The sequence below is a fragment of the Papio anubis genome, chromosome 1, assembly GCF_008728515.1.
Source record: "Papio anubis isolate 15944 chromosome 1, Panubis1.0, whole genome shotgun sequence".
Lineage (NCBI taxonomy): Eukaryota > Metazoa > Chordata > Mammalia > Primates > Cercopithecidae > Papio > Papio anubis.
This window is the reverse complement of record NC_044976.1, coordinates 46,644,517-46,666,722: the sequence shown is the minus strand read 5'-3', so window position 1 is coordinate 46,666,722 and position 22,206 is coordinate 46,644,517. Positions and strand designations below refer to the sequence as shown.

The following is a 22,206-nucleotide window of genomic DNA, read 5'->3' as shown; positions in this document are numbered from 1 at the left end:
GTGAACTATTGGAGTCTCCCACTATTATTGTGTGGCAGCCTATGTCTTTTTTTTAAGTCTGTTAGAACTTTTAAGTCTATTAGAATTCTATTTCTGCCATCCCAGCCAGTTCAGCCTGGTGGAGGACTCTTGATGGAGACCTGGTGTGGTCATTTGGAGGGCATAAAACACTCTGGACATTTGAGTTACTGGAGTTCTTGTGTTGGTTCTTTCTCACTCTGTGTGTGGGTGTTCCTTTGACTGCAATGTAGATTGAGTAGAGTCAACAGACTTCTTTTCTGGATGTTTTCCCTTGACCAGGGCTTTATGCAGGGTTTTTATTTGAAGCTGACTTATTACCCCTTGTTTCAGAGCAGGAGAATGTTAGTCAAGTATTTTTGATGTTGAAACTTTAGGGTGTGATCCAACAGGTGGCACTTGGGTTTACTGGTCAGCTGGTAGACTCTTTCTTGGCTGTGTGGCTCCCCCATGTTTATTCACAGTTGTAGCCATGTTTTCTGTCAATGCTCTGAAAATACGGTTTCCTCTCATCACTGATGGCTGGCTGTAGATCATAACTTGCAACTCCTGGACTGCCCACTGCAACTCTGGGGGTGATCTCAGTGTGTATGTTCCTTCCCCAACTTGGAGGCAGCAGAGGAAGGATTCTTAGTGGTTGCAGCCAAGAGTTGTTTGCTTGTCTCCTGGGGGCTCCACCACAGAGAAATCCAGGTTAGCAAGTGTTCAGTGCAATCAGCCCAGGATGGAGGGTCTGTGCTGTGAACCCAAGCCAGGGGTTCCCTGTCTGGTGACAAGCAGTGGGGAGTGTGTGGAACCCATGAGAGACTGACTGGCCTCTCCTTGGGTCGACTGCTGCTTGTTGGTAGTGTGGATAAGCACTTAAGTTCTTTGATCCTTTGTTAGTGTAATGGTAGCAAGGGCAGTTTCTCTGCAGCAGCAATGGCAGAGACACTTCCAGTTGCCCTTGGAGGCTCTGTCTAGGGAGTTGTCAAGTTGTTACTGGCTTAATATCTCGGTGGCGAGTGGCTGGCGGTTCAGGCCTGGAGGACCTGCCCAGTGCGCAGATATGGGAGCAGGCACTCATGTAACATTCTGGCCACTTTTTCATAGGGCTACTGCAGTATGCTTGTGGCCCATTCCAGTGTCTTGTAACCTCAGATTTTCCAGTGCCTGGAGGTATCACCAGTAAAGGCTGGTGACCTCTCCCTCTTGCTGGGAGCTCCTTCTTAGGGAGGTGCAATGCCACTACCAGTCGCTGGTTGGAATTCCAAGCCAGTGGGTCTTATCTTGTGAGGTGCCATGGAAATGGGGCCTGCAGTCTTCATTTCTGAGTCCCCTGGATTCAGCCTCTTTCCTAGGGTTGTGTTCAGGGATCTAACCTCCCACTTTACTGGAGCTACAACTACTTGTGTGGGAATGTCCATATATCTAAGGTTCCAGGGTTTCCACACATGCCTGCGTGGTTGCTCTGCCAAAATTCCATATGATGCTGTCTGTCAGACAGAAAGCCTTGGTGGAGTGGATTCACCAGATCTCCTGAACTGAGGGTTGCAGAGACACATGGGAGAAGCATGGTTTCCCAGGGTCACACACTCACAGCTTCTCTAGGCAGGGGAGGTTCCCATGGCTCTGTGTTGCTCCTGGGTGGGCTGTTTTCCTGTCTTGTTTTTCTTCATTCTTTGTGGGTCATGTTGTTTCCTTGATTAGTCCCAGTGTGTGTGCCTGGATGTTTCAGTTAAAGGTGTTGTATTTAACGATTCCTTCATTCCTCTCCATGAGAACCATGCACACTAGCTACTTCTAGTCAGCCATCTTGGCCACTCATTTGGATGATTCACAAAAGAAGACACACTAATATGTTTTTTCATTGTAATTTTGGCTATTGAGGGTCTCTTAAAATTTCATCTGAATTTTAGAATGGGTTTGTTTATTTTGGCGAAAAAGTTCCATTGCATTTTGATAGGGATTGCGTTAAATCTGTAGATCAAAGAAATAGAGAAAATAAAAGGGGTACAGAGCTCTGGCCTTTTAAATTGCCTGAATGTCACCTCAGGTAGAACAGGTCTGCTCAGGTCTTGCAACAGCAGAGGAGATGCAACAACAATGGTTCCCCTTTCTGTATCTGCACCTTTTTGATCAGAAGCAGCAATGAGTGGTCAGACAACACATAGCCAATATTTAGAGGAAAAAGTTATTTTTGTCCCGCATGGCTGTTGCAATCTTTGGGCAGGCTGCTCCAGGAGCACATGCACAACTGTCTGCTATGGGGCTAGGGGTAGGGAATGTGTGGTTGCTACTGTGCTAAAAGCTGAAATTGACTGCAGTTAACTACAGTTTAGGATCCAACCCTTCCCCCCAGTAGTTGCAAACTTTCAATAGACTCCAGAGATTCAAAAGTTACATCAGACAGATTCTGCTGGTGTAATTGTTATTTACATGAGAAGGCAGATTGTCAGTTCCTTCTACTCTATCATCTTTCCAGAATGCCCTATATTGCCTATTAAAATGTTCTTTACACTACATTCAGAATAAGCCTCTGTGTGTCTATAGGATCTTGACAATTTGTTCAAAATACTTCAATGAACTTCTATTTATCACTTCTTAAGCTGGTTTTCAAATCCCTAAATGGTCTGATCCTGATTATTTCTTACTTATACATTGGATAAATAGTTCTGGCCATAAATTTTTTGAAAATAAAAACCTTAGACAAATTAAACAGAGTTTAATTGAGTAAAGAATATTTAATCAGACAGCCTTCTAAACCGTAATAGGTTCAGAGATATTCCAGTGCTGCTGTTACTGGTGGATGGTATTGACTGTGGTCATTCAGGTTCTTGACGTGTTGAACAAGGAATTGGACAAAACATAGAAACAAAGCAATGAAAGAACAATGTCATGCATGCACAGATTTACTGAAGCAAAAGTACACGCCATGGAATGGAGTGGGAGCAGACTTGAGCAAGAGGCTCAAGAGCCCCACTTGCAATGTTCCTTGGTTTTTTGTTTTTGTTTTTGTTTTTGTTTTTTTTTTTTGAGACAGAGTCTGGCTCTGTTGCCCAGGCTAGAGTGCAGTGGCATGAACTTTGCTCACTGCAAGCTTCGCTTCCCGGGTTCACGCTATTCTCCTGCCTCAGCCTCCTGAGTAGCTGGGACTACAGGCGCCCACCACCTCGCCTGGCTAATTTTTTCTATTTTTTAGTAGAGACGGGGTTTCACCGTGTGAGCCAGGATGGGTTTGATCTCCTGACCTCATGATCCACTCACCTCAGCCTCCCAAAGTTCTGGGATTACAGGCGTGAGCCACTGCACCTGGCTGGGTCTTTATTAAGCTAGAAGAATTTGGTAACACCTCTAGGTACCTTTTAGAGGCTTCTATTGATTACACCTTATGCAAATGAAGGATTGGTCTATAGCCAATCAGAGGCTGAAATGGGGGCTTAGCCCATGGTCAGTAAAAGGCTGAAATTTTTCTTCTGATTTAATTCAAGGAAGTCAGCCATGGGTTTGCCTTAGGCTCCCTGTCTCCAGACCCTATTCTATCACATTTCCCCCTAAGAGATGTGAGCTCCGTACATCTTTATGGGAGGCAGAGTTAACCCCACATCAAGTGGGGGTTATTTTCTGCCTCCCTTGTTGCTTCATAAAGTGGTTTTGCTATGAGCCCCAGATTTTGAACCTATATCATAGTCTTTATATATCAAAGAGAAAGTTCTAAAACCAATTCAAACTACTGATTCAATTGACTCACCATGGAAGCAAACAATGCTCAAACATTTCCCCTCTCATCCACCTCTCCAAAAAAAAATCTACAATGTACTGTTTCTGTTTAGATCTTATAAAAATAAGTCTTGGGCAACCCCCTTTGGGTCCCCTCCCTTTGTGTGGGAGCTCTGTTTTCACTCTATTAAATCTTGCAACTGCACTCTTCTGGTCCGTGTCTGTTACAGCTCGAGCTGAGCTTTCACTCGCCATCCACCACTGCTGTTTGCTGGCATCGCAGACCCGCTGCTGACTTCCATTCCTCCAGATCTGGCAAGGTGTCCGCTGTGCTCCTGATCCAGCAAGGCGCCCATTGCCACTCCCCATCAGGCTAAAGGCTTGCCGTTGTTCCTGCATGGCTAAGTGTCCAGGTTCATCCTAATGGAGCTGAACAGTAGTCACTGGGTTCCATGGTTCTCTTCCATGACCCACGGCTTCTAATAGAGCTATAACATTCACTGCATGGCCCAAGATTCCATTCCTTGGAATCCGTGAGGCCAAGAACCCTAGGTCAGAGAACACGAGGCTTGCCACCACCTGAAAGTGGCCCGCCACCATCTTGGAAGTGGCCTGCCACCATCTTGGGAGCTCTTGGAGCAAGGACCCCCCGGTAACATTTTTGGCAACCATGAAGGGGTCTCCAAAGTGGTCAGTAATATTGGACCACTTTCACTTGCTATTCTGTCCTATCCTTCCTTAGAATTGGAGGAAAATACCAGGCACCTGTCAGCCAGTTAAAAATGATTAGCATGGCCGCCGAACTTAAGACTCAAGTGTGAGGTTATCTGGGGAAGGGCTTTCTAACAACCCCCAACCCTTCTGGGTTGGGGAAGTTGGTCTGCCTGGAGCCAGTTCCCACTTTCAATTTTCTTGGGGAAGCCGAGGGCCAACTAGAAGCAACAAGCTGTCCCCCTGAACTCTCAGCATTAGCTGGTTGAGATCATGGCGCAGCCAGGAGTCTCTACTCAACAGTCGCCTATGCGTGCTCCCCTACCTTTCCTTCTGACCCATACCTCCTGGGTCCTGACCACGACCTTCTTAAAAGTGTAGCCACAAAATTCTCCTTACCTCTGAATCTACTTCCTCTGATCCCTGCCTCCTAGGTACTAATGGTTCAGATTTTCATTTCCTCTAGCAAGTTGTATCTCCAAAGGGATCTAAGGAAACTCTATGCTGCATCCTTAGGCATCTAGGCTATAAACCCAGGGAGTCTTACCTCTGGTGTGCCTCCCGATTTAGGTATACAGCTCTCGACATGGGCAGTTATATGGGACCAGTTCCCCACCATCCTTGCCAGGGCCTCATTTGTAATGGCTAAGAGAAGGGGAGAGAGAGAGAGGGAGAGAAAGGGGAGAGAGAGAGAGAGAGACAGAGGTGAGAGAGAGAGAGATGGAGGAGAGAGAGACACAGATGGAGGAGAGAGAGAGAGGACAGAAAGAGAGAGGAGAGGGAGGAGAGAGAGAGAGACGGACGAGAGAGAGAAAGAGGGAGTCAAAGAGAAAAAGAAAGTGAAAGATAGAAATAGTAAAAAAACAAAACAAAACAAACAAACAAAAAAACCATTGTGTCCTATTCATTTAAAAGCCAGGGTAAATTTAAAACCTATAATTGATAATTGAAGATCTTCTCCGTGACCCTATAACACTCCAATACTACCTTGTCGGTGTAAACAAGGGCGTAGCCCGAAAACATTGAGACCACTGACAACCCATAGCTTTCCTATCAAAAATCCTTAACCCAGTAACCCGTGGATGCATTCAATCTGTAGCGGAAACTGCTTTGCTAACAAAAGAAAGTAGAAAAGCAACTTTTAGAGGAAACCTCATTGTGAGCACACCTCATCAGTTCAGAATTATTGTAAGTCAAAAAAACAAAAAGATAGCTTACTAACTCAAAAATCTTAAAGTATGGGGCTATTGTTAGAAAAAGGTAATTAACACTAATCACTGATAATTCCCTAGGGGATTTAAATCTTAGTTACCATACAAAGGTCCGACCAGACCTAGAAGGAACTCCCTTCAAGACAGGACAATAGATGGTTCCTTCCAGGTGATTGAGGACAAAACCACAAGGGGTATTCAGTAATTGATAGAGAGACTCTTGTGGAAGCAGAGTTAGAAAAATTGCCTAATAATTGATCTCCTCAAATGTGAAAGCTGTTTGCACTCAGCTAAGCCTTAAAGTACTTACAGAATCAAAAAAGACTATCTCAATCTTGACTGAAAATGTTACCTATACCCTCTCTGAAATGAATTTGCATAAGAACTGTGGTTTATGGGAATGCATCTTGATGGAGCAGCTGGGTTGTTATGAAATACTCAGGAACCCAGCCCAGCTCTAGGACTCACCCCTGAGCATAAATGCAATGTCAGATGTGCTGGTAAAAGACCACTAGAATCCAGCAGCCCAGACCTCTTTCTTTGTGGTCAAGAAGGGCGAGAAAACAGTGAGCATAACTAATCCAATAAGCAGAGGTCCATGGGTGGTTACACACCCTGGAAAGGAATAAGCATTAGGATCATAGAGGACGCCCTGTGACTAATGCTCATCAGAAAATAACTGGGGGTGCTGGCATCCCTACATTCCTTTTTCAGATGGGAAACGTTCCCCCCAAGGCAAAAATGCCCCTAAGATGTATTCTGGAGAATTGGGACCAATTTGACCCTCAGACACTAAGAAAGAAACGACTTATATTCTTCTGCAGTACCACCTGGCCACAATATCTTCTTCAAGGGTCTCCCCCTTGAAGAGGGAGTTTTGAAAATTACTGGACCAAATTATTATTTACTGGACCAGGCCTTTTCAAAACTGTCAAGCAGATAGTCAGGGGCTGTGAAGTGTGCCAAAGAAATAATGCCCTGTGCTGCAGGCCATACATTTCAGTCCCTGTATCTTTAATCTTGTTAAGTCTGGCTCTTCCAAAATCGAAGGAGTAAAAGTACAAATGGTTCTTCAAATGGAGCCCCAGATGCAGTTCATGACTAAGATCTACTGCGGACCTTGGACCAGACTGCTAGCCCACGCTCTGATGTTAATGACATCAAAGGTACCCCTCCTGAGGAAATGTCAACTGCACAACCCCTACTACACCCCAGTTCAGCAGGAAACAGAGCGGTCATTGGTCAGCCTCCCCAACAGCACTTGGGTTTTCCTGTTGAGGGGGGGGTCCGAGAGACAGGACTAGCTGAATTTCCTAGGTCAACTAAAAATCCCTAAGCTTAGCTGGCAAGGTGACCGCATCCACCTTTAAACACGGGGCTTGCAACTTAGCTCACACCTGACCAATCAGATCACTCATTAAAGTGCTAATTTGGCAAAAACAGGAGGTAAAGAAATAACCAATCATCTATCACCTGAGAGCGCAGTGGGAGGGACAATGATCAGCATATTAACCCAGGCATTCAAGCCAGCAACAGCAACCCCTTTGGGTCCCCTCCCTTTGTATGGGAGCTCTGTTTTCACTCTATTAAATCTTACAATTGCCAAAAAAAAAAAAGTCTTTAATATTTTAGCCCTCTAGATCATCAGAGGCAAGCCAAACCAACCAAATTCCAAATGGCTGGTGGGCTCCATCAATTCTTGCACACCCAACAAAGGTAGCCTAGGAATTCCAGGTAAATAGAACAAATAATGACTTGCTAGAAATGTACAGGAAATGAAATAACTATTCAGAGAACCAAATAAAAGCCTTCCATCAGAAACTAATATAAATATATAAAATATATATATATGCATACACAAGGAAAACTCAAAAGAGAACAAACAGCAAGCAAATGAAAATTAGGAGCAAAAATAAATAAACAGGAAACCAATCTTCAACCTTTTTCCTACTCTTTCTACTCTGGAGGCTACAGTGTTACTCAGAGCCCCCAAAAATCACATGAGTATTTTATTCCTGATATATAGTTCAGTATTATTAACTGATATTATCATACATCCTGTGCAATCAAGAAATTTACTCTAGGCACATGACCAGTAAGTACTCCAGTGCCATCACTATCCATGCAAAACAGCAAACATAGTGTGAAGCAATGCAAGCACGTACATTAAATCTGGCTTCATGATTAACTATATTAAAAAAGACTTGTCAAACTGTCAATGCATTTCTTTACAATATTTCTTATTTTACTTTACTCAAGACTCAGAGCTTTAACTATGAAAATGTTAATTAGTCATATTTCTCCAATTCTCTGTCAGATTTTAAAGAATATTTTGTTATCTAAAATGTTTCAACTTTTTAGTTTCTTGGTATGTGCATGAAGATAAACACACGGAGAAACAGAAGAAAACTATATATGACTTACACAGATCATCCACAACGTGACTGAGCTTTCCATTAAGCCCCAGATTTCTTCTCCTCCTTCTCCCACTCTACCTTCTCCTCTCCCTTTTACCCCTTCCTCCTCCTTCTTCTCTTCCTCTTTTCTTTTTCTTCTTCCCAGTCATTTTACTCCAGAACAAAGAAAATCCACCATGCAAGATCCTTTCTCATACAAAATTATTATCTTTATAACTTTCCTTACCAAAAATACATCTTCATATACATAAGTTCCTTCACATCTCTCTCCCCTCCTTACTGGCTCCTTACTACTTTGTTTCCTAACTTTTAAAGCCCATAATTTGAATTAATTTTTAGATAACTTCTGAGCTACACAATTTTTTTTCACTAATAACATATATTGGCACATTTTATATACAGAATTATTTGTTAACTATAATTTTTATCCTTAGTAACATTAAATTTTAGTGAAACCCTAAAAAGTAGGAAATCCTGAACTATCAGATATGAGCATTTTTATAGACGAGAACAATTCCACAATGTTTAAAAACATTTCCCCATGTCAAAACCCTATTGAAATTAGAAATAACCCAGATATCCAATGAGCATAAAACATAATTTTATGATTTCAATTTACACAAAAGTTCACCAAAAACATTTATCCCATTTACACGTAATCTTTTTTTTTTTCATTTTTAACAGTTTGTCTAGATTACTTCTGAAAACTGACCTATTAGACACCATCATTTAAGGGTAATTATTTTCTTGTTAACCACTTTTTAATATAGTCAGTGAACGTCACATGCTCACCTAAATAAAAGCCCCAAAGTTAAATATATAGGTGTTTTTGCTGATAACTCAAAAAATTTAGCTAACAACATTAAACTATTCTCATTTGTCAAAGAAGGCACACAAATCAAGACCTTTTTGTTTTGACTGAGTTAATACTTTTTAACCTTCTATGCCAAACACTGAGAACTCAAAATATCTAGCAAAAAAATATAAAACCAAAGCAAAAATGTATGTTTACAATTCTAGAGACATTTCTATTTTTATTTTACTGGTAATTTTAAAACCAGCTTGTTTAGTAAAGATTTACTTCAGTTGTATGAACTTGAAAATTGCTTGGAATTATTTACTTAGTTTATGAGTGCTCTTCTACTTAAAAGTCAATTTGGTAGCCACAACATGTAACAATAAGTGTACATACAAATAAGCAAATCTACACATATGTACACACACAAATGAAGATCCAATAGCTTTTACCTTGGAACTTTAGCCATAAGATAGCAATACAAGCTCACCCGTTGTACATGGTTACACTTTGTTTGCCCCAATAGGTAATCCAACAAAGGCTGTGAACCAAAATTTTAGATAAAGCAGTTTCTATGAAAATTTTATTTTTAAAGTGCAAACCTCCCCAGACTCCAAAGAACACTGAGGACCAACAGCAGCAAAAGAGAACATCACAGTCACATAGGGTGTAACTCTATGTACAGCCCAACCCTGCTTAGAACAGCAGCACAAAAGTCTAGATACATGCAACTCCATCTCACCCCATGACAGGCCCTGGTGTGTGATGTTCCCTGCCCTGTGTCCAAGTGTTCTCATTGTTCAATTCCCACCTATGGGTGAGAACATGCAGTGTTTGGTTTTCTGTCCTTGTGATAGTTGCTGAGAATGATGGTTTCCAGCTTCATCCATGTCCATGCAAAGGACATGAAGTCAACATTTTTTATGGCCGCATAGTATTCCATGGTGTATATGTGCTACATTTTCTCAATCCAGTCTATCATTGATGGACATGTGGGTTGGTTCCAAGTCTTTGCTATTGTTAATAATGCCACAATAAATATATGTGTGAATGTGTCTTTATAGTAGCATGATTTATAATTCTTTGGGTATATACCCAGTAATGGGATCGCTGAGTCAAATGGTATTTCTAGTTCTAGATCCTTGAGGAACTGCCACACTGTCTTCCACAATGATTGAACTAATTTACACTCCCACCAACAGTGTAAAAGTATTCCTATTTCTCCACATCCTCTCCAGCATCTGTTGTTTCCTGAAATTTTGATGATCACCATTCTAACTGGCAAGAGATGGTGTCTCATTGTGGTTTTGATTTGCATTTCTCTGATGATCAGTGATGATGAGCATGTATTCATGTGTCTGTTGACTGCATAAATGTCTACTTTTGAGAAGTGTCTGTTCATAGCCTTTGCCCACTTTTTGATGGGATTGTTTGTTTTTTTGGCTGTAAATTTGTTTAAGTTCTGTGTAGATTCTGTATATTAGCCCTTTGTCAGATGAGTAGATTGCAAAAATTTTCTCCCATTCTGTAGGTTGCCTGTTCACTCTGATGGTAGTTTCTTTTGCTGTGCAGAAGCTCTTTAATTAGGTTCCATCTGTCTATCTTGGCTTTTGTTGCCATTGCTTTTGGTGTTTTAGTCATGAAGTCTTGCCCATGCCTCTGCCCTGAATGGTATTGCCTAGGTTTTCTTCTAGAGTTTTTATTGTTTTAGGTCTAACATTTAAGTCTTTAATCCATCTTGAATTAATTTTTGTATAAGGTGTAAGGAAGGGATCCAGTTTTAGGTTTCTACATATGGCTAGCCAGTTTTCTCAGCACCATTTATTAAATAGGAAATCTTTCCCCATTGCTTGTTTTCATCAGGTTTGTCAAAGATCAGATGGTTGTAGGTGTGTGGTGTTATTTCTGAGACCCCTGTTCTGTTCAATTGGCCTATATCTCTGTTTTGGTACCAGTACCATGCTGTTTTGGTTACTGTAGCCTTGTAGTATAGTTTGAAGTCAGGTAGCGTGATGCCTCCAGTTTTGTTCTTGGTGCTTAGGATTGTCTTGGCAATGTGGGCTCTTTTTTGGTTCCATATGAATTTTAAAGTATCTTTTTCCAATTCTCTGAAGAAAGTCATTGGTCACTTGATGGGATGGCATTGAATCTATAAGTTACCTTGGGCAGTATGGCCATTTTCATGACATTGATTCTTCCTATCCATGAGCATGGAATGTTCTTCCATTTGTTTGTATCCTCTTTTATTTCACTGAGCAGTGGTTTGCAGTTCTCCTTGAGGAGGTCCCTCAGATCCCTCATAAGATGGATTCCTAGGTATTTTATTCTCTTTGTAGAAATTGTGAATGTGAGTTCACTCATTTGAACTCTGCCTGTCTGTTATTGGTATATAGGATTGCTTGTTATTTTTGCACATTGATTTTGTATCCTGAGACTTTGCTGAAGTTGCTTATCAGCTTAAGGAGATTTTGGGCTGAGGCAATGGGTTTTCTAAATATATGATCATGTCGTCTGCAAACAGGGAAAATTTGACTTTCTCTTTTCCTAATTGAATGTCCTTTATTTCTTTCTCTTGCCTGATTGCCCTGGCCAGAACTTCCAACACTATGTTGAATAGGAGTGGTGAGAGAGGGCATCCTTGTCTTGTGCCAGTTTTCAAAGGGAATGCTTCCAGTTTTTGCCCATTCAGTATGATATTGGCTGTGGGTTTGTCATAAATAGCTCCTATTATTTTGAGTTATGTTCCATCAATACCTAGTTTATAGCATGAAGAGTTTTTAGCATGAAGGGCTGTTGAATTTTGTTGAAGGCCTTTTCAGAATCTATTGAGATAATCATGTGGTATTTGTCACTGGTTCTGTTTATGTGATGGATTACATTTATTGATTTGCGTATGTTGAACCAGCCTTGCATCCCAGGGATGAAGCCAACTTGATCGTGATGAATAAGCTTTTTGATGTGCTGCTGGATTCGGTTTACCAGTGTTTTATTGAGGATTTTTGCATTGATGTTCATCAGGTATATTGGTCTAAAATTCTCTTTTTGTGTGTTTCTGCCAGACTTTGATATCAGGATGATGCTGACTTCATCGAATGAGTTAGGGAGGATTCCCTCTTTTTCTACTGATTGGAATAGTTTCAGAAGGAATGATACCAGCTCCTCTTTGTACCTCTGGTGTAATTTGGCTGTGAATCCTTCTGGTCCTGGACTTTTTTTAATTGGTAGGCTATTAATTATTGCTGCAATTTCAGAGCCTGTTATAAGTCTGTTCAGAGATTCAACTCCTTCCTGATTCATTCCTGGGATGGTGTATATGTCCATGAATTTATCCATTTCTTCTAGATTTTGTTGTTTATTTGAGTAGAAGTGTTTGTAATATTCTCTGATGGTAGTTTGTATTTCTATGGGATCAGTGGTGATATCTCCTTTATCATTTTTTATTGCATCTATTTTATTCTTCTCTCTTTTCTTCTTTATTAGTCTTGCTAGTGGTCTATCTATTTTGTTGATCTTTTCAAAATATCAGCTCCTGGCTTCATTGATTTTTTGGAGGGTTTTTTATGGCTCTATCTCCTTTAGTTCTGCTCAAATCTTAGTTATTTCTTGCCTTCTGCTTGCTTTTGAATTTGTTTGCTCTTGCTTCTCTAGTTCTTTAAATTTTGATGTTAGAGTGTCAATTTTAGACCTTTCCTGCTTTGTCTTGTGCGCACTTAATGCTATAAAATTTCCTTTCCACATTGCTTTAAATGTGTCTCTGAGACTGGTATGTTGTGTCTTGGTTTTCATTGGTTTCAAAGAACATCTTTATTTCTGCCTTCTTTTTGTTATTTACCTAGTAGTCATTCAGGAGCGTGTTGTTCAGTTTCCATGTAGTTTTGTGGTTTTGAGTGAGTTTCTGAATCCTGAGTTCTAATTTGATTGCACTGTTGTCTGATAGACAGTTTGCAGTGATTTCTGTTTTTCTGGGGTTTTTTGTTTTTGTTTTTGTTTTTTTTTCACATTTGCTTAGGAGTGCTTTACTTCCAATTATATGGTCAATATTAGAATAAGTGCAATGTAATGCTGAGAAGAATGCATATTCTGTTGATTTGGGGTGGAAAGTTCTGTAGATGTCTAGTAGATCTGCTTGATGCAAAGCTGAGTTCAACACCTGGATATTCTTGTTAACCTCCTGTTTCATAGATCTGTCTAATATTGACAGTGGGGTGTTAAAGCCTCCCATTATTTTTGTTTGGGAGTCTAAGTCTCTTTGTAGTTCTCTAAGGACTTACTTTATGAATCCGGATGTTCCTGTGTGGGGAGCATATATATTTAGGATAGTTAGCTCTTCCTGTTGAATTGATCCCTTTACCACTATGTAATTGCCTTCTTTGTCTCTTTTGATCTTTGATGGTTTAAAGTCTGTTTTATCAGAGACTAGGATTGCAACTCCTGCTTTTTTTGCTTTCTGTTTGCTTGGTAGATCTTTCCTCCATCCCTTTATTTTGATTCTATGTGTGTCTCTGGACATGAGATGGGTTTCCTGAATACAGCACACTGATGGGTCTTGACTCTTTGTCCAATTTGCCAGTCTGTGTCTTTTAACTGGGGCATTTTAGCCCATTTATATTTAAGGTTAATATTTTCATGAGTGAATTTGATCCCATCATTATGATGATGTTAATTGGTTATTTTGCCCATTAGTTGATGTAGTCTCTTCCTAGCATGGATGGTCTTTACAATTTGGCATGTTTTTGCAGTGGCTAGTACCAGTTGTTCCTTTCCATATTTAGTGCTTTCTTTAGTAGCTTTTGCAAGGCAGGCCTGGTGGTGACAAAATCTCTTAGTATGTACTTGTCTTTATAGGATTTTATTTCTCCTTCACTTATGAAGTTTAGTTTGGCTGGATATCAGATTCTGGGTTGAAAATTCTTTTCTTTAAGAATGTTGAATATTGGCCCCCAATCTCCTCTGGCTTGTAGCGTTTCTGTCGACAGATTCACTGTTAGTCTGATGGGCTTCCCTTTGTGGGTAAACTGATCTTTCTGGCTGCCTTAACATTTTTTCCTTCATTTCAACTTTGGCAAATCTGACAATTATTTGTCTTGGAGTTGTTCTTCTCGAGGAGTATCTTTGTGGTGGTCTCTGTGTTTCCTGAATTTGAATGTTGGCCTGCCTTGCTAGGTTGGGGAAGTTCTCCTGGATAATACCCTGAAGAGTGTTTTCCAACTTGGTTCCATTTTCCCCACTTTTAGGTGCACCTATCCAACATTGATTTGGTCTTTTCACATAATCCCATATTTCTCGGAGGTTTGTTTCTTTCTTTTTATTCTTTTTTTCCTCTAAACTTGTCTTTTTGCTTTATTTCATTAATTTGATCTTCAATCACTGATATCCTTTCTTCCTCTTGATTTTATCAACTATTGAAGCTTGTGAATGCATCACGAAGTTCTCGTGTCATGGTTTCAGTTCCATCAGGTTATTTAACATCTTCTTTACACTGTTTATTCTTGTTAGGCTTTCATCTAACATTTTTCAAGGTTTTTAGCTTCCTTGCAATGGGTTAGAACATGCTCCTTTAGCTCGAAGAAGTTTGTTATTACCAACCTTCTGAAGTCTACTTTTGTCAACTCGTCAAACTCATTCTCTGTCCAGCTTTGTTCTGTTGCTGGTGAGGAGCTGCAATCCTTTGAAAGAGAAGAGGCACTCTGGTTTTTAGAATTTTCTGCTTTTCTGCTCTGGTTTCTCCCCATCTTTGTGGTTTTATCTACCTTTGGTCTTTGATGATGGTGACCTACATATGGGGTTTTGGTGTGGATGTCCTTTTTGTTGATACTGATGCTATTCCTTTCTGTTTGTTAGTTTTCCTTCTAACAGTTAGGTTTCTCCTGCACTTATGAAACTTAGTTTGGCTGGATATGAAATTCTGGGTTTAAAATTCTTTTCTTTAAGAATGTTGAATATTGGCCCCCACTCTCTTCTGGCTTGGAGAGTTTCTGCCGAGAGATCTGCTGTGAGTCTGATGGGCTTCCCTTTGTGGGTAACCCGACCTTTCTCTCTGGCTGCCCTTAAGATTTTTTCCTTCATTTCAACTTTGGTGAATCTGGCAATTATGTGTCTTGGAGTTGCTCTTCTCGAGGAGTATCTTTGTGGCGTTCTCTGTATTTCCTGGATTTGAATGTTGGCCTGCCCTACTAGGTTGGGGAAGTTCTCCTGGATGATATCCTGAAGAGTGTTTTCCAACTTGGTTCCATTTTCCCCCTCACTTTCAGGCACCCCAATCAGACATAGATTTGGTCTTTTTACATAATCCCATACTTCTTGCAGGCTTTGTTCATTTCTTTTTCTTCTTTTTTCTTTTGGTTTCTCTTCTCGCTTCATTTCATTCATTTGATCCTCAATCGCTGATACTCTTTCTTCCAGTTGATCGAGTCGGTTACTGAAGCTTGTGCATTTGTCACGTATTTCTCGTGTCATGCTTTTCATCTCTTTCATTTCGTTTATGACCTTCTCTGCATTAATTAGTCTAGCCGTCAATTCTTCCACTTTTTTTTCAAGATTTTTAGTTTCTTTGCGCTGGGTACGTAATTCCTCCTTTAGCTCTGAGAAATTTGATGGACTGAAGCCTTCTTCTCTCATCTCGTCAAAGTCATTCTCCATCCAGCTTTGATCCGTTGCTGGCAATGAGCTGCGCTCCTTTGCCGGGGGAGATGCACTCTTATTTTTTGAATTTCCAGCTTTTCTGCCCTGCTTTTTCCCCATCTTTGTGGTTTTATCTGCCTCTGGTCTTTGATGATGGTGATGTACTGATGGGGTTTTGGTGTAGGTGTCCTTCCTGTTTGATAGTTTTCCTTCTAACAGTCAGGACCCTCAGCTGTAGGTCTGTTGGAGATTGCTTGAGGTCCACTCCAGACCCTGTTTGCCTGGGTATCAGCAGCAGAGGCTGCAGAAGATAGAATATTTCTGAACAGCGAGTGTACCTGTCTGATTCTTGCTTTGGAAGCTTCCTCTCAGGGGTATACTCCACCCTGTGAGGTGTGGGGTGTCAGACTGCCCCTAGTGGGGGATGTCTCCCAGTTAGGCTACTCAGGGGTCAGGGACCCACTTGAGCAGGCAGTCTGTCCCTTCTCAGATCTCAACCTCCGTGTTGGGAGATCCACTGCTCTCTTCAAAGCTGTCAGACAGAGTCGTTTGCGTCTGCAGAGGCTTCTGCTGCGTTTATTTTTTACTGTGCCCTGTCCCCAGAGGTGGAGTCTACAGAGACAGGCAGGTTTCCTTGAGCTGCTGTGAGCTCCACCCAGTTCGAGCTTCCCAGCAGCTTTGTTTACCTACTTAAGCCTCAGCAATGGCGGGCGCCCCTCCCCCAGCCTCGCTGCTGCCTTGCCGGTAGATCACAGACTGCTGTGCTAGCAATGAGGGAGGCTCCGTGGGTGTGGGACCCTCCCGGCCAGGTGTGGGATATGATCTCCTGGTGTGCCTGTTTGCTTAAAGCGCAGTATTGGGGTGGGAGTTACCCAATTTTCCAGGTGTTGTGTGTCTCAGTTCCCCTGGCTAGGAAAAGGGATTCCCTTCCCCCTTGCGCTTCCCAGGTGAGGCGATGCCTCGCCCTGCTTCAGCTCTCGCTGGTCGGGCTGCAGCAGCTGACCAGCACCGATCGTCCGGCACTCCCCAGTGAGATGAACCCAGTACCTCAGTTGAAAATGCCGAAATCACCGGTCTTCTGTGTCGCTTGCACTGGGAGTTGGAGACTGGAGCTGTTCCTATTCGGCCATCTTGCTCCCCCCGAGAGTAAACTTATTATAAATCTCTGAACAAGCCCTCCTCTCTCTGCTGCAACAATCCTAAATGTTCCATCTCTCCCTAGTTCCTGTTTCAGATCGAAAATTCCAGTTGGTTTCTATGTATTTGGAAGATATGACTGTGATGGTGTGGGTACTGATGGTCTTCATCACCATGCTTATTTCCTTGGTTTACTTCAGACTGAGAGGTAAATGTGAAAGGAAGGGTGGTAACTCAGAGGGAATCATTCCTTTGATGGATCTCCATATGTCCAGAAGAGTGACCATTCTTATTCTTGTGCCTTAGTAACTGGAAGAAAAAACAAAGACCTGTGTGTTATACAAGAATTTCCTGATTGTAGCCTTTTCAAGGTTCCTGGGGTTCTACCAGTGCCCATGTTGTTGTCTCAAATGGCAATAACTTTCTCAACATTGTTTGAATAATTGGACAACTCTCCCAGATAAATATGGAAGGTTTAGCTATATTTCATCCAGAAGGCATTCACCAAACTTTCTGTATATTGAGCTCTTTGAAAAATTTGCAGGATTTCCTCTCTTCTTATCTCAAGGACCAACTTGAAAATTAATACCATACTCTTTTTTTTAGAAACGTGTAAGTGTCCACAGGGCTGAAACCATTAACATTTCTGAACCTATGTTGATAAGAGTACATATATCTTTGTTATATGTTATGGGACATATATCCCATAACTCATGCCCAAAGACAGAAGTCCTGGATTTACTGTGCAAATATAATTTCCTTATGAAAATGGAAGGGAATGTAGAACTAGTAAGCTAGGAAGGAAAATGTTAATATTTCCTTCTTTTGCTCTACCCAAAATCTACAGTCCCAAAATGTTCCATTAAAAATGTGTGCAAGGTTACACAAAGGTATATCCTGTTTACTTGTAGGCTTCAGGCTTTTCCCTCAAACATGATGCAAGTCTAGTGAGTAATTATAAACAATATAGAGAAATTATTTTTGCTTAACCAAAAAAATCCATAACCTGGAACTAAGTGGAATAGTCTACTTTGTTTTCATCTTTACATCCAGTGACTGTTGGCATTCTTTAGACCTTCTGTTGAGAGCTACCAGGTGTACATTTGATTAGTTAGGAGAAGTCAAATTGAAAGAAACTCTATTCACTTACTGTAGTTGTGTATAAGAAAGAGGCCAAAAAGGAATGTAGTGCTTCCTCCTCCTGTTCCATTTTTCCCCATAGAACAGCACTGGGTGAGGGTCAGAGGATATCAGCAGAGGTGGGGAAAATTGTCTCTTTACAAAGGTCTCCTGTCATTTTATGAACTAGGGGAAAGGTTGTAGGATACAGGGAAGTGCTAGAGATGCAATAGTACTGAGTCAGAGAAAAGAGATTTTTAGTAAATAATTGCCCCAGAAAAGAAGGCATTAGCAGAGTGAATGAAAAGCATCTCAGCTGAGGCCCCCAAGGAGGAGGCCTCCAAAAGGAGGTTCCTGGGCTGAGAGAGCAGATATGCATATAAGCACAGTTGCCTTAGGGTGAGGTTGAGCCCTGGAATGCAACTTTCTCCAGAAACTGCAAGTCACTTGCCTTCTTGAAGAACAGCTTTCTTCTGTGAGGCCTGTTAAGTAAAGCCTTTGTAATTTCCAATTACTTCACAGCAATATCCTATGTGTGATCCTGTATGTCCAAACGTTAGCTTGCCAACATACCACCTGCTGAAATGAAACAAATACAAGGGACAGGTGTGTGCTTGTTACCATACAGATTTATACTTCTCATGCCTAGTTTCTGCCACCATGAAAAACAACCCAGTTATTATCTTGCCTTGATAGGCATGAGTTAATGATGGAGAAAAGTAGTATGGAACCTGTAGCCAATATTCTGCAGCTCATCTCACATTTACCTATTGACCCAATGGAATTCAATGCAGGATTATAGTCATGGAGAAGTTTTACTGTCTCACACTGGAGGAGGCCAGAAGAGCTAAGACAAAATTAAAAAGTCCTGTTTTCATGTATATGGTGATACAAGGCTTCTTCTGATGCTACTTCTCTATATTTCATCGAGATCAATGAATGAGTTGCTTTATCCAAACATTTTATCAATTTGTCATTTTTTTCCTTTAGAATTACATGGGAAAAAGTCCAGACAACATATTCATTGATTTAAACTAGAAATTACACAATGCAATGGACTATAAAGGCTAAATCATTCTATTTATCACCATGAATAGGGCTCTACTAATGTGCCTCCCATTGCTAATATTATAGAGTTATATAGCAACAATCTCATGATAGCCTAGCCAAAATAGAAAATAGTTGAAATTGACTACTTGTTGAAATGCTGAAAATCAGCCATTTAATTTTTAAATTAAAAAAATCGACCCTATGCAGTGGCTCATACCTGTAATCCCAGCACTTTGGGAGGCTAAGGTGGGTGGATCACGAGGTCAAGAGATTGAGATGATCCTTGCTAACACGGGGAAACCGCATCTCTACTAAAAAATAAAAATAAAAATAAAAATTACCCAGGCTTGGTGGTGGGTGCCTGTAGTCCCAGCTACTTGGGAGGCTGAGGCAGGAGAATGGTGTGAACTTGGGAGGCAGTGCTTGCAGTGAGCCGAGACAGTGTCACTGCACTCCAGCCTGGGCGACAGAGCAAGACTCCATCTCAAAAAAAAAAAAAACACCTTCCATAATACCAATTTATCTTACAAAGACAAATAATTTCCTTAAATAGGTGTATGTTCCCTATTTTTCTAAATGTTTTCTTCAGTTTTGTCATTTGTATTGAGATCCTGGAATGAATTCCACTGCTCCTTAGTAGGTGAATTCCATCTACCCTTTTACCTTTGTTCCCTATGAAAGACTTTAGCTCTTTTCATATATTTAAAAGTTGTTTACAATTCCATGTGTCTCATGTGAGACAATTTTTCTAGTTTCAGAAGGTCAAAAGGATGCATAAGAATATTTAGAACAATTTAAAATGCAAACACAAACCACTGCAACTTCTGATGATGTCTTGAGATATGAACACCAATATTATTGTGCAATAGATATTCCAAGCAAACAAACACATAAAATACTAGTGATTTACTTTTATTTGAGTTATTAGGGTACAGGATGAGAAAGGAAGAAAAAGAAAGAAGAGAGAATCTACTTGATTACTGTTTCACCAGGGTATCCATTTATTGTCTTTGCAAAGTGTAAATGTAAAGTATATGTAAAGTAAATCAAGCTCCTTTTGATAATAGAATGCCTTTATTCCTTGCAAACTCTCTGCAAATATTTTTCTCTCATTGATTTAAGCTATTAATAGATAAGTCAAATTAATAAATTTATAAATAAACATTTCTCATGATTTTTCCAAAAATGTCTTTGGCACCTCAGATGAAACCAATATGTTCTGAAATACATTTTCATCTCAACTTTTGCCTGTATTAAGATGTGAATTTACAATGACTTGAGGAAATTTTTTCTTAACAGGCTTTTTCCAAATATAAGGGATTCAGCAGCAACAAACTTCTCATCTGGAACTTTGGATAGAGAGACTACAGTGGCACAATATTCTAAGAACTCAGAAGAAAATAATTGTAAACTCACAATTTTATGAATGGCCATAATTGCTATGTGGAGGAAAAATTAAATGTATTTGAATATTTAAATTTGTATTACATTTATAGTTTTTGTACAAATGATGGTAACTAAAAAAAGATAATAATTTAATCAGAAGATAACAAGCTAAGGAAGTAAGTGGATTAAAACCAATAATTTACATGATAAAATGGAAATAACTCTCTGGAAGTAAAAATCAATCTATGTCAGTAATTAAATGTCACTTTATCAATAATTAAACATGGGATATATAATAATGTTTTGTGATACTAAATGTCTTGAAATGGAGTCATTTGTCTTGGCTTACAGTGAAAGTGCTGACGCTCTGAGTAATAAGCACATGTATGGAGGAGTGAGGTGATAACACCTCCTGTGACCAGGCACTCCAGGCACCTGACAGAAAAGTGCAACCAAAAGGCAGCTGAAGATGATGACTATGGACAGAGGCCCTCTTCAGAGGGCCATAAAAACCACAAAGAAACTGAAGATGATCATGATGCCTGCAGAGGCTTTGCCACTGACAACTGTGAGGAGAATTCTGGCTCTGAAGCCTCTTCTCTATGACAGCAGCCACTGGAAGCCCTGCTATGGTGTTCACAGGGAAAACAGATCTGCCAACGGGTCAGTCAGCATGCTGGTCTCCAGAAGGACTCCCTGCTCTTTGTACTCCTTTTCTCTTATCTCTGCCTGTGTGTGTTGGGTATATTTCTATGATTTTGTGTGTGTGAAAGCCATGCAATAAAGCAACAAACCTTGAATTTCAAGCATTTAATTGGCTATTGAGTCATTATGAAACCACCAACACTCTTGCTTCCCCATTTTGAAGTTAGCACAACTAGGCTAATTAGAACCTGACACCAGAACATCGCAGTAAAAAGAAAATGACTGTCAATCAATGATGCTTATAAAAGACTAAACTAAAGCATAATGACAGAGAAATTTGAAAATACAGGAATGCAAGGACAAAAACTATGCAAATTCTACCAGAAGGAATATGAAAATATATAAATATTAAGAAAACATAATTAAAAAGGAACATTAGGCATAAAAAATTTGGCCCCAAAATAAATATACAAACCATACACATAGTTTCCTAAAAATTAAGATATTGTACATATATATCAATACTGCACTCTTAATCTATAAAGGAAGCATTTAAAGAAATGCAAGTAAGGTGTACAATTTTATAAACATTGAGTAAGATTTTAATATGCCTCTTTGGGGAATTGGCAGATTGAACAATAGTTCCTACTGTTTAGGTTCTCAGTGATGATGACCTAATTTAATGTTAGTCTAGCATTATCACAGATCCTGGTAGGAAAGCAATTTTATTTACAATATAAAGACAAAATAAAGTTATATGTGTAAAAATATTATTGAAAATCACATTTCAGGGTATATTAAATGCAAATCAATGAGATGACTTCATTTTACTACTGTTACTAATTAACATTTAATACCATCAAGTTTTGATGACTTGGAGGAAATGAGAGCTCATACATTGCTGATATAAAAATAAATTACCGGCTCCCCGGAGCAAGATGGCCGAATAGGAATAGCTCCAGCCTTCAGCTCCCAGCGCAAGCAACACAGAAGATGGGTGATTTCTGCATTTTCAACTGAGGTACTGGATTCATCTCACTGGGGAGTGCCGGACAATCAGTGCTGGTCAGCTGATGCAGCTCGACCAGTGAGAGCTCAAGCAGGGTGAAGCATTGCCTCACCTGGGAAGCACAAGGGGGGAGGGAATCCCTTTTCCTAGGCAAGGGAAACTGAGACACACAACACCTGGAAAATCAGGTAACTCCCACCCTAATACTGTGCTTTACCAAGGGTCTTAGCAAACGGCACACCAGGAGATTATATCCCACACCTGGCCGGGAGGGTCCCACGCCCACGGAGCCTCCCTCATTGCTAGCACAGCAGTCTGAAATCTAACTGCAATGCAGCAGCGAGGCTGGGGGAGGGGCGCCCACCATTGCTGAGGCTTAAGTAGGTA

The 22,206-nt window shown here is 40.5% G+C and overlaps 1 protein-coding gene across 6 annotated transcripts in view; it reads left to right on the top strand.

Annotated features, from left to right (window-relative positions):
* LOC101021065 (selection and upkeep of intraepithelial T-cells protein 1) overlaps positions 1-22,005 on the top strand; it is a 90,446-nt gene extending 68,441 nt beyond the window's left edge. For 5 of the 6 annotated variants that reach the window (XM_021941374.2, XM_021941372.2, XM_021941367.2 and 2 more), the window contains 2 exons: positions 16,696-16,818; positions 20,079-22,005. In XM_021941374.2, coding sequence (XP_021797066.1) covers positions 16,696-16,818; positions 20,079-20,095 — 140 coding nt within the window. In that variant the 3' untranslated portion in view covers positions 20,096-22,005. The remainder of the gene's footprint in view (positions 1-16,695; positions 16,819-20,078) is intronic. The other variant, XM_021941380.2, reaches the window with a different exon arrangement.
* Positions 22,006-22,206: the final 201 nt, after the last annotated feature.